We start from the raw sequence: 13,352 nt of genomic DNA on the forward strand, positions 1-13,352 counted from the left end.
TTGCTTTCATTGCATTTGGTTTGATGGTGGAGATAAAAAAAAGAAACCTAGAAGCAGACCTATACAAGAGTTAGAAAGCCACGAGAGGGCATGGTGTTGTGTAAGCTTGGTGGCTGCTAAATCCCCAGGCCTCTTAAATATGCAGATAACGTAGGAATCTGGAGAAGATAGTGGATGATAATGAATAAAGCAGAAAATGGTGTAGGAACAAGAATATAGATGTTTAATCTGCACTGAAATTATTATTCATCCTTGGAGAAATTAACATTTCTGAAGCCACTAGTTAGGCGGTTGACTTTTTTCCCCCCCCTTTTAAATGTTTTTATAATGATACAGACACGCTCTTGGCTGAATTCTTCATCCCCCTTCCTGCCCCCACTCCAATTTTTTTTCCAATTATTTTTATTAAAAAATTCTTCTTGTCCTTTCTTGTTCAATTTACTGTAAATGCAAAAATGACAGAGAAAGTAAAATAAAATAAATCACCGTCCGTAAATAGCGTGGAGCTAGCAGCTGGTCACAGTTGAAGAATGTAGCTTCTACCATACCCAAGGAAGTCCCATGGAAGAAAAGATTCCCACGGGAGACTTGAAGAAAATAATAATTGCAGCCAGTTTGTAACAGCATGTGTGTTTTGGCCATATGCCTCGAGATTAGTGGCTAGTTGAAACATACCTTGAATACCAAACAGCATGTTATAGCATCATGGGAATGTCTTCCCATTATTGGTGGCTTTGTGGTTTGAAATTTTCTGGGTCTTCCTCTACAGAACCCAGTGGATTTTTTTGAAAAAAGTGTGGACTGTAACTGACGGTTTTTATTGGTTAAACGGCCATCTGGCTGCAAAATTATCCCAGCATGTTTTAATCCTTTTGCTTGTTCAAGGCAGCATGTGGTACAATCAACAAAAGGTATTTGTTGATTACTTGGGCCCTGGTTGAAACGGGTCCTTCATCGTAAAAATAGTGTCACCGGCCGTAACTGGGGAATGCTGGCTGGGGCATTCTGGGAGTTGAAGTCCACACCTTAAAGTGGCCAAGGTTGAGAAACACTGCTGTGGAGAGTAACCAAGATGACCTCAACAGAAGTATGCAAGAATGGCTACCTAGACAAAAAGGGAAGAAACGTTTTTGAAGTCCAGCACAACAAGATAACTTTCAGAAGCATCTCAGGCAGATACCTCCCTGATTCACTGAAGTATAAGGAGGAGGAGGTGCAGCACAGTCAGAGCTGCAAGATTGGTCAGCCCCACCAGGTAGGCCAGACCTTGAAATCAACTCCACAGGAAGGCGAAAACTACTTTTATTGAGATTGGGAAGTATAACAGAATCCTGCAAGTCTGATTGTGTCATACCTCCTCCTCCTTATACTTCAGTGAATCAGGAAGGTGTCATTCTAAGTCGCTTCCTAATGTTATCTGTACGTTCTGGACTTAAAAAATGTTTCATCTCCTTTTGCCTAGGCGACAGTTCCTGCATATCTCCTTCAGGGTCATCTTCCTTACTGCCTTCAAAGCCTTAGTTGAGATGGGTCAAAGCCTTAGTTGAGATGGCAGTTTGGATTGAAAATCAAGCCCTTGAAACACATCCCACCTCATGGGGGGTAGGTTTAACTGTGCTCAGCGCATTTTCTCTCCTTTTCTTTCCCACTCAGTTGCGTCGTATGCAGGAGATGATAGCCCAGATGCAAGCCCAGATGAGGATGAAACCTGGGGATGAATGAGAAGGAGTCCTGAGCCTTTGATGGTAAGTCTGGCTTTACCTTCTTGGACTTCAGAAACGCACACTTGCTTTTTTTCTGGGGTTGATGTAGAGAGGAATAGAAATCAGGCTCCAGTCCTTTGTAGTATGGAGACCAACACTGGTCAGCAAGCAGAACACCCATCAAGGTGGAGAATGTTATGCTTGCAAGAAAGACACAATGATACATTCTGATGGAACTCCATCTTTTGTATTCAGGGAAGTTGTGTAGGGCTCCTTTCATTTGCCACTGGTAGGAAGGAACCTTGCCTGAAGATTGGTTCTGTGTCCAGTAAGGTAAATTTCTCGTGTTTTCTTTAAATGGTGGAAATGAAAAACATAGACTTGTAGGATGTTGGGTGCTGCTCAGCTGGTCAGTTTTGAGGCACCGGCTTTGCTTTGCTTTGCTGACCTGTTAGGGGGAAAAACCTTGAGCAACGTGGCTTGTATTCTACTTTACGGCTTTGTAACGGCTTCCACATTGAAGGGAGTTTATTTTTCCTCTGTTGTCTGTGATCCAACTTCTGCTTCCCTTGCTTGGAGTAAGTATGATCCCAGCCTGCTTACCTTGCTGAAGAGAACATAACACTGATGCAAAGCGTTTCCCACAACTTGGAAAGTAACGGTTGAAGTTCAAAGCTTAGATTTTCTTCAGGCGATTCCACTCCAGTCAAAGGATTAATCCCAATATGGGGTTTGCAAAATAATTCAGGGGCAGAGGAAGAGGGTTCTTGGAACTAGTAACTGGGTTCACACGTCTCACTTAGCCATGGCGCATTTTGTGGCATGGTTTGCTGACTAAGCCTTGGGGCTAAGCCCTATATTTTGCACACCACAATGGTGGATTGACCCAACATGCAGGCCAGAACCAAGAAACATCCATGTTACGTCCTAAGATGATGTATGAACCTAGACATTGAAAAGGATGGACTTTTGATTGGGAGACTTTCAGGCTTCGACCAAAATGGGAACAGTGTTTTTTTATGCCCCTTGGAAGAGCAGAAAAGTAAAATTTGGGAAACCAAACTCCTCCCACTTACAGCTCCACCCAGGAAGTTATTGGCGATTGGCTGGTGTTCCATTTCAGACAGGGATGATGGGCTAAAGCCATGACATTTGGCATTTTGAGGAAGCCTCATATGCTTCCTGAAGAAGCTTGTTTTCTAACAGAAACCATCCCTCTTTTTCAAAACTGACTTTCTGAAACTGGCTTCGTGTAATAGTTCCCAGTTTAGACAGAGCAATGAGCCAGAATTCTTTGGAATTTCTCGGGAATGAGGTGTCCTGGTGCCCATGGTCTGCTTTTTTTCGGCTTGGCTCCTCCCACAAGAAACAAGGAGAGAAAGGCAAGTTTTACAGTTGCTTCTTAAAGCTTCAGAACTGGAGTGATCAGAATGGAAACTTTCCTGGGAAAGGAAGTGTCATACTGAACTTGGCTTCACACACAGTCAAAGGGTTGGCCAAGCTTTCCCACATGGCTGCGGCCAAGAGGGGTATCTACTGCTGGGAGAACAAGGCAGGAGTCCAAGTCTGATGGCTTCAAGAGCTGAAATAGTAGGAATGGAGGGCGGAAAAAAAGGCAGAAGACTTTAATATGCAACCAGCTTTACCAGATCATTTCCTACTTTTACTTTTGTGGTGGTTCAGCTCCATTCTGATTCCCGGCAGCTATGAGAAGGAGTCCCTACTGTTTTCTTGGCAACATTTTCAGAAGTGGTTTGCCCGTGCCACCTCCTTCCTAGGGCTGAGGGAGAGAGGGACTGGCCCAATGGTTCCTGAACCATTTTCTTCTGAATGGCCCAAAGTCACCCAGCTGGTTTGATGTCTATGGCAGAACTAGAATGCAGAGTTCTAGCCTGGTACCTTTAACTGCTAAACCAAATTGGCTCTCGTTGCCTTTCAGTCAGTCTCGTCTCCTGGTAACTGCCTGGATGATTCCCTGCAGTTTTCTTGGCATCATTTTTGGAAGTAACTTGCCCTGGCCTTCTTTCTATGGCTGGGAGAGAGGGACAGGCCCAATGTCACCCAGCTGACTCTATGCCCAAGGCAAAACTAGAACTCACGGTCTCCTGGTTTCTAGCCTGGTGCCTTAAACCACCACACCAACCCAACATTCACCTTTGTTTTCAACCCTCCTCCAAACTCTGCCTCTCTCTATAGCAGAGATGAACAAGTGCAACTTCTCCTCCAACTAGTATTAATACAGTAGGAGAAACCAAGCTGATTCTTATATGAAACAGGACCAATCGTCTTTCTGAACTTGGTCCACCAGAAAGGTTAGATTGTCCATGACCAGAAAACATAATGGGATGGAATCACGAGAGTCCTAGCTCAATATCTGAAGAATCAGGTTGTGGTTAGCTGATTCATTCCACCCTTTTATGAAAGATTCAGAAGAAAGTGGTTCAGGAATTTGCAACTGCATTCCAAAGGTGGTATTTTTTATAGATAAATAGCTCCTTTTTATTATGTATAAATATCAAGATCATCTTGTTTTCGATGCGTATCTACAGCAGGTCCATGGTTTAAGAACGTCCCAGTTTACGGACGACTCCTAGTTGAGAACAGAATGCAGTAAAGACTATATTAAAAATTTGAGTGAAATACGTTTCGGGTTAAATACACAATACTACTTTGTGTATTATTATGTTTAAGATGTTTTAGTGTATTTGGAAGTGTTTCTTACGTGTTTTATTTATTTATCAAATTTTGCCTCCCCCCATCTCCCCCCAAAGGGAGGACTCTGGGTGGTTTATATGCATAGAAAGGTAAAATATATACTATATACTAAGACAAACATTTGACTAACTGATGCTGAATAACTGTTTTGACTTACATACAAATTTGACTTAAGGACAGACTTAGGAACGGAACGCGTTCTTAAACCGAGGACCTGCTCGCTCTAGCTAGCTAGCGATCTATCAAACTTCTAAGGCTGCCCATCTTAACCAGTGTAACTCTGGGTGGTGAACAGGAACAAAACAATGAAAATGTGGCAAAACCAATTAGTTAACCTAGTTGAACCACCCTAAATTTTTTTCCCAACAAAAAGTCTCCTTCAGCATAAACCGTCCTACTCACAAATGGGCTTCACTAGCGTCCTGGCCCCAATGCCTGGAGGCCATACTTGTTGACTGTCGGCAACACAGCTAGAACTGTCTTTTGGGCCAATTGATGTGTGTCACTTTTTCACTGGTGTTGGGGTTAAAATGTTGGGTGAAGACTGGGGAGATACTGGTTGTTAAGAGTAAGGAAGATGACCTTGCCGGAGAATATGCAAGCTTCGTGGCCAAAGTGACAAGGCATAAAACATTTTTTAAGTTCGGAAGGTCCAGATAACATTCGGAAGTGGATCAGGCAGATGCCCTCCTAATTCACCGAACTGTAAGGAAGAGAAGGTCCAGCACAATCAGACTTGCAAGATTCTGTTATTACAGCCAATCTTAATAAAAGCAGTTTTAGCCTTCCTGTGGAGTTAATACCCTGGTTTGATCTACCTTGTGGGGCTGATGCTAGAAAGAAATATAAAAAGTAAAGAAAAAGAAGTAAAAAGAGCTAGACAAAAGAAAGAGAAAAAAAGACAGATATATGAAAAATGATTCCCCTGCTCCCTCCAGAAAATTATGGACAAGCACCATAACTTAACACCTTCTCTAGGAATTCAATAAAAAAGCAAAAAAAAAAAAAAAGCAAGCAAGCAAGAAAGATAGGACTCTTCCTCCCATTTCTAATCCCTTAACAACGATCAAATTATAAAAACTCACCTTTCAATCCAAATCAGCAAAAGTCTATTAAAAGCTACCACAGATAGTAATATACATATTTTTAGCTTCCTCAGAAAAATCCATTTTCATAAACCAACTTATCCCATACTTGAACAAGTAAAACAAAAGAAATCTCTCCCCAGTGTTCAAATCCTTACCAATCCCAGTAAGAGTAGTTTCAGCCTTCCTGTGGAGTTAATACCCTGGCTTGGTCTACCTCGTGGGGCTGACGCTAACTTTGACTGCAAATCAGCAATGCAGTTTGAGCATGGGCAAGCCACTTACTTCTCAGCCTAACCTCGTCTCAGAAGGTTCTTGCAGGAATTAAATGGGAGGAGCTATGTTAATGAGGCTGCCCTGGGCTGCTGCAAGAAAAACAGATTATAAATGCAGTACAAAAACTCTTTATGCCTAACTTCACAGAAGTCGTCTCAGCATCTTCCGCGCCCTTTTGCTTAAGACTGCAAAAATCTGACCAGTGTTTATATCCCGATGGCTCATAGCATCTGAATCTGCCAGTGCTGCAGAAATAGCTACTGAATGATGGGATGCCATTTTCGTTTTTCTTTCTGGAAATAGGAGCACATACCATAAGTCCTGATTTTTCTCCCCCTTAGGGGAAAAATGCAGAAAAAGAAAAAAAGAAAAAAGAGAAGAAAAAAAGGAGAAGATCCTTTAAATTCCCTTTATCTTCTCTTCAGTTCATTACAGATAACATCTGGAGCGGCTCTGAGCATAGGCAATAATTTAAATCCTGGCAGACGCTAATAACTCACTCATTCCACTTACGACTGCTAAATAATAATGAAAACCCATCTAAAACAACGAAAACAGAGGTGGGGGAGCCTTTTTGAAAAACTTTTATATAACTTTCTCTGTTATCTCAAGTTGCTTTTGGTAACACCCATTAGCCTTGTTCCTGCCAAGCACATTTTTGCAAAAGGTTGAAAAATAACCCTGCTCCCTGCGATAATGGATATGTGGGCTTTTAAAAGGCAAATAGGTCTGGCATCGTCATGGCAACCAGACTTGAATCATGGTCTGATGCCAAAGCATGGTCTGATGAGAGAAGTCATCTGGGGAGAAGGTTGCAGAGTGCCCAGAACTCCTTCAGGTTGGAATATGAAACTTAGCCATGATTTTAGACCTTCTTTAGAGTAACCACCATGTTGAAGTTTCTGGCAGCTTTGGCTAATGGAACTGCCAGAACTGCCCTACTGTTTGAGCAGATCCTGTCTCCTTGTGAGTCATGTTGGCCTGTCACTTTTCTCTGTGTGAGCTGAGATTTTTTTTTTTCTCTTCCTTATTAAGGCCATGCTTGAAGATTGCTTGTCTTTTGGGAGGACTCAGTCCGAAACGATGAACAAGAGTGGTCTTTTAGCCTTTGGGGAAATCTAAAGATTTTCCATCTTTTGAGTTGGTATATTTCATTTTCTGAGGATTATGTGGAATGCCAGGCCATTTAGACTCACAAGGCAAAGAGTTTTGTCAAGCAACGATGCTGCAACTGGGCTTTCTCTGTTGAATAAATCCAAATCTTGTGGGTTGGCCCTGTGTGCTAATCGATAAGCCATGGCTTACAAGCCAGGACTGGTTACTTAGCATAATAAACCACAAATAAGCAAACCACACTTCAGCCCAGCATATGCGATCACAGCCAGCATGTTGCTAAAGGTAGTCACCATCCTTTTTCTTCATTATTCTTGTGGTTCTTGGTCCTTCTCTGTGGAATAAAGGCGTATGTACCGTGTTACATTCTTTTACTTATAAGGTGGGCTTAGCTGATGGGAAATAGCTCATTCCAGGCTGGAGCGCTGAGTTTTATGGCTGAATGACTTTCCCCTGCTGCATCCTATTTCAGGATTTATTCAGGTCCTTTGGCCGTAAATAAAATTACTCTCATTTCAGCCTTTTAAATCCCATCTTTGACAAGTCGCTTTAAATAAGGTTACAATATGCTTTAGCAAATATGTATATAAATTATAACAAATAATAAAACAGAGGGAGCCAACAGATTAAACACAAGCCCAACAGCAGCAAAATTGCCAAAGGAAGTCAAAAATGGCACTTAAAAATGGGAGAAAGGATTGAGCCAGTTCTATATTAACACTTTATGGGTACATCTTTAGTTTTGTTTTTTTTTAAATGTCACTCATTTAACTACTATTCTGTATATTTGTTTCTGAAAATATTAGCCCTGTATATTTTTGGTTGTACTTCCTCATATCCTCCGGTGGTTATATTTCGCCAATAAAATATTTTTAAAAAATAAAAACAAAATAAAAACGGGAGAAAACAGGATGAGCTTAGCCAAGCGTCTGGGAGAGAAGAGCCAATGGCTGCTAAACGTGTATTATGAGCAAGTTTTATTTATTTTTATTTATTTATATTTCAAATTTAGCTACCGCCCATCTCACTCAAAGAGCAACTCTGGGCGGTTTACAATAAAACCAGGATGAAACCAGAATAAATGATCATTAAAATACAATACCATAAAAGCATATTCTTAAACAAAAATATAATCCCAGATAGGGGTGTTAAAGTTGCCTAAACTGCAATCCACAGCAGAGAGGATCAGTCACCTGAATTAGGCCATAAATGAATGTTGGTAGAAAATCTTCACTAGGTCAGTGATGTAGTGAAGTGTGATGCCCCTTTTCAGAAAAGGGGCATTCTGTAAGAAATACAAGAGAGAGTCTTTGTGGCACTTCTACATTTATTATTGCTGAACTTTTAATAGACTTCCTGTGCATAAACCTGCTATCTTGGACCGTGAGATGGGATAGCGTATGCCACAATAATTGTGTTGGTTCACAAGGCACCGCATGCCTCTTCTATTTACTTCTTCATACTTCTGTCTCAGTTTGAGCACCCTTTCTGAACCAGATACCCCCCTGTGCGTTCGGTCAGCTTTCTGACCTGTCCGGGAACGCCAAGTTTACACAATCTATGAATGAACACTGGCAAAACTCGTGCAGACCAAAATAGCTGCCTCTCTCCTGCCCTTAGTTGAACTGGGCCTTGTATATATGTGCATCAAGGCAGGGGTTTGGCAAGATGATTTTCAGCTTTTAAAGTGGGGGCAGGATTTTCTTGCTGAGATGCCACCTAAAACGTTTACAAATTTGGGTGTGGATGAACAGATATCACTGCAGAAACTCAGGAGGACCAAAAATTCCTGAGCCCCAGATCACTAAGTCCACCTTGCTGTTGAGCATTGGTTTTATACCTGGTGTCCTGGTCATAGCCTGGCCCTCTGATGGCTGCTAACACCATGAGCAGCCTTCTCCCATGTCAAAAATACTTGGTCCATCTAACTCAGGGTTTCTCAACCTTGGCAACTTTAAGATGCGTGACATGGCTGGCTGGGGAATTCTGGGAGCTGAAGTCCACACATCTTCAAGTTGCCAAGGTTGAGAAACCCTGATCTAGCCCCACCTCCCCCATTTGGTGTCTTCCAGACTACAACTGCTGTAATTGTTCCTGCCTCCTGCTCAAAATTACAGCAGCTGTAGTCTGGAAGACACCAAATGGGGGAGGTGGGGCTAGATCAGGGTTTCTCAACCTTGGCAACTTGAAGATGTGTGGACTTCAGCTCCCAGAATTCCCCAGCCAGCCATGTCACGCATCTTAAAGTTGCCAAGGTTGAGAAGCTCAGTGGTAGCTAGAGACTACAGGAGGCTAGAAATCTGAAGGCAGCTTGAGAGAGAAGGTTGACCCAACCCTCCTTTTGTTTAATTGGTAGTTTACCAATTAAGTAAGACAAGTAAGACAAATTTGCTTTTGTCTTAAGTGAGGATTTGTGGCTCCTCCTGTTGGCCTTCCCAACAATTGAAACTGGGTCAGTTTTGACAGAAGTCTGGCACAGCAACTTCATCCTGTTTGAGCCAGCACTCCTGTCGAAATCAGGAAATGTTCAGAACTCCCCCACACAGTCTCTCACAATGGTTCTTCGCCTGCCGTTGGCTTCAGCAGTCACATGGAGATCATCTACATCGCTTCTTGCTCTGTGCCAGAACCAGCTCCTCCACCTAAATTGGTAGGAAGCTTTGAACTTGGGATTTATTTATTTATTTTTGGGTGGAGTGGGAGGTGGGATTTCTCTTGATGAGCTTTAATTGTCAAAATGCAAGGATGGAGTTGGAAAAGTTTTCTCAGCAACGAGCTTGACTCCTGGTGACCTCACATTCATGTGTTGCCCAATACCTCACCAGTCCTCCACCCATAGCAATCTGAGTGCAACAACTGGATTGTCTTTGTGTAATTGCTTAATGAAGGCTCTTGGGTGGGTCCCCAAGACAGTTCAAGACCTAGCCCAGCCTTTCTCAACCTTTTGACCCTGGAGGAACCCTTGAAATATTTTTCAGGCCTTGGGGAACCCCTGCACATCCAGGCTCAAAGATAGGCCAGAAGCTACAGAATTATTCTATTCGTTTCATGGGTTGGCCTGTCTTTGTGCATTAACAGTGTTCTTAAACTGAAAATAAAGAATGAAACTTACCTCTTTAATGTGAAGTGGCCTGAATTTGAAATACTTTTTAAAATAAATCATGATCTCCAGGGAACCGCTAGTGACCTCTCGCGGAACCCTGGGGGTCCATGGAACCCTGGTTGAGAAACCCTGACCTAGATACAGTGTAGGAACAACAGATTGGGAGATTCCATCCTTCCTTATTCCTCTTTGGAGGAAACCTTGACAGTGGATTATGAGCCAAGCGAATCAGTGTGTAAGATCAGGGCATTTGTTTGCTTTATTTCCTTAAATTTATATCTCACCATTCTTCCCGGACACCAAGGTTCTTCCCCATCTCCTCTGATTCCATTTGATCACTACAACCCTGTAGGATGAGTTAGACAAAGACACGATGACCAGCCCAAGGTCATGCAAGAAACATCATGGCTGAGCAGGGATTTGAACCTTGCTCCCTTGTGGCCTAGTCTAGCATTTGAATCACTGTACCGCACTAGCTCTCATTTGACAATTCTACCCCAAGCTGGTTACTTTTTATTGATCTAATTTTTATCCCATCCCTGTGGAGCTGAATTTCCCCACTGTGCACTTCCCTGGTCTAGATCTGCTCCCAGTGTAGTTGTAGGTAGGCCTAGCCAAACTGGGTTTTGCGTGGGCAGGAGGGAGGAGATGTTCAGAAGCTTGGGTTGACCATCACTTCTGTCCAGACGGCCTTTAATGTTCATTCTTGCAGCTCTGGTATTGTTCACGGGAAAGGGCAGGCAATGTGTGCAAAATAGGGCACAGGATGGGGCCTGCTGAACTCATCCTGCCTGTAAAACCAATACCAGAATGAAAAATTCAGGGCATAGCTTGCTTTGAGATATGTGGAGTACACCAGCCTTCCTTCTAAACGCTTGCCTTTTTCTCTTCCTTACAGTGGTCACTTGATGGTCTTAAGAAAAAGGGGCCATGCTTTAATTGAATTTGAATGACGACACTAATGGATTTGAATGGTTCATGCCCTTGGACCCAGGTCTGGAATATGACCCAGTGCAGCTAAAAGCCTTGGAGTTCATATTGGAAAACGTACCCTTCTATCCATGTGTAACCTTGCTTATGTCTTCTTTCATGTCTTCATATGCATGAATATATCATAACAATGTGGAACCTATTTTTCTTCTCCTTTCTGCCCCTCGATGTGTCTCTTGAATTTTTTTTTTTTTTTGAAATCCCAAGTTAACAAGCCACGTTGTACGTACTAGCCTTTAGAAGCAGGATTTATTCCTTTTTCTCCTTCTTCTCTTTTGCCAAGTTGGTTCTTGATACTTTTCTACTTTTGTTCCCTAAGCAAATCCCTGAATCTTGACTATAAATGTGCCCTATCAGAACTATATTTTAGTTAGACTTGCAAAACTCTTCTGCACCTTGTGAGTTTATAGCATTCTTCTCTCTGCTTTGTAGGTCTTATTGGGATCAAATTCTTCCTCTCTGGTGCTCCCTTTAAAAAAAAAACAACGGTACAGAACAGTAAAGCTTTATCATGTCAGCGATGTGAAACGTTTGGACAGTTTCACCCACCATGCCTTAAAAATCATGGGTATAATATTACAGGCCGTACTTTCTCGGAGGCTTCCGAAAAGATCTGTCATGGCTTTTCAGGAATTAGGTTCTAGCCACATTTTCTATCAAGTGTAAGTCTCGCTCAGTTGAGAGAACAATGGTATAAATGCTCAAAGATTTTATATGCATCATGACACTAATTTTCCTGACAGTTTTTGTAATAAATGGAAACAACGTGAGAAAACAGAGTCTGGGTTTTCTGTCAGTTGGTTTTAGAGGGAGATGAAGCTGTGGGTGAAATTTCTGGAGGTCTGGACAGCAGGTGGGAAGGTAAGTAGATAGTAGTGTCCTTTCTTGACATCTTCTGAATTTTGAAAAAGAATCAAGCAGAGCTGGACTATGCTAGGCAGGGGTACAACCTTCTGACTGCCTCCTTAATAGCCATTTTTCAAGAACTGACCAAATCCCATTTAAATCCCACCTTCTCTATTTCTGGAACAAATCTTGCGGAGCCTTTTCACCAGCTGTAAACGTTGCCGTGCTTGGCAGTTATAAGAGCTCTCAGTTTAAAGCAGGGCCAGCCAACTTTTTCAGCCCAGCCGAGCACATCTGGAACAATTTTTTGGTTGGCTGGGCACATCTGGAATGCCGAGAGCGCACGGATGCTCTTAGAGAATCCACGCACGGGTCGCTCGTTCAGCTGTTGCTGTGATGGACGTGGCCAGTCACCAAATTCCCATTTTTGACAAGGCAAGCTGTAAATAATAGTGGTAATAATAATACATGTACTTATTTGGTACCTCTGCCAAAGCATGCTACCTGAATAAAAAGGCATCATACTTACAAATCACTCCAGTAAATTCCCTTACAACCCAGTCAACCGATATTAATGCTCAAACATCCAACTCAACAATAATGCATTGAAACAAATGCGCAGGGATAAGAGTGGGTGTCTAGACAACCATAATAATTAAAGGTGTTAATTTGCAATGTCAGCTAAATTGCTAATAGGAGGAATAATGAGACCTTAAAGTAACCTACTAATTAAATAAAAATCTCTACCCAGCTCATTCTACAGTCCCTGGTGTGCCCTTTTTTGTGGCTGATGGAATTTTATCCAAAGCACTGTGTTGCAATGGCCCATCGTTTTTATTTCTTAAAGGGGCCTTTGTGGACCTCAGAGGCATTCTTGGAAGCATAGGAGACTGATGCCTCGCCTTGCATTATGCCAGCTTCCCAGCAGATGTACACCCATGCATGCCCACAGAGTGGTTGCCAGGTGGAAGAGGATGGCAAAGGTTGACTCGCTTCCAGCACAGGTGATTTTGAAAGGGATGGTGGAATAAATAGTGGAGAAGAGGTTTATCAGAAGGTGGAAACTGTTGAACTTTCAAGAAGTGCCTGGCTCATAAGAGCAGGGAAGACCAGTCCAGCTTTACCTAACCTAGAACTTCAAAACTGGACCTGAAGAGCTCATGACCAGCTACCACTTTCCATTCCTTCAGGCTAGTCCATGCATCTACCAGTCTCCTTTATCCCAATGCCTTCCAACAGCTTTGGGATGGCACTTCCCAGGAATCACAACCAGGAATGGTGGGGAATCCATGAAGTTGTAGGCCCAGTATTTCTGGAAGGTGCCAAGTTGAGGAATGTAGAGTTCTTAATTTGGCAGAAGGCTCCTCACATGGTCCAAGAAACATTGCAATCAGAAGTTGTAGATTTGAAAGGTCTATGCAGATCATTCAACCCAATCCTTTGCTACGTTCCATTTGAAAAAGCATCTAAATCCCTGACTAGCTTCTCTTGAAACATCCCTTGCCTATTAAGACCATTCCA

At 42.5% G+C, this 13,352-nt stretch overlaps 1 protein-coding gene across 1 annotated transcript in view; it reads left to right on the plus strand.

The window, feature by feature from the left end:
* LOC134505635 (septin-2) overlaps nucleotides 1-11,760 on the plus strand; it is a 44,913-nt gene extending 33,153 nt beyond the window's left edge. Inside the window, exons 12-13 of the mRNA XM_063315457.1 lie at nucleotides 1,654-1,745; nucleotides 10,894-11,760. Coding sequence (XP_063171527.1) covers nucleotides 1,654-1,722 — 69 coding nt within the window. The 3' untranslated portion in view covers nucleotides 1,723-1,745; nucleotides 10,894-11,760. The remainder of the gene's footprint in view (nucleotides 1-1,653; nucleotides 1,746-10,893) is intronic.
* Nucleotides 11,761-13,352: the final 1,592 nt, after the last annotated feature.

Source organism: Candoia aspera, chromosome 15 (genome assembly GCF_035149785.1).
Source record: "Candoia aspera isolate rCanAsp1 chromosome 15, rCanAsp1.hap2, whole genome shotgun sequence".
In the NCBI taxonomy this organism is placed as follows: domain Eukaryota; kingdom Metazoa; phylum Chordata; class Lepidosauria; order Squamata; family Boidae; genus Candoia; species Candoia aspera.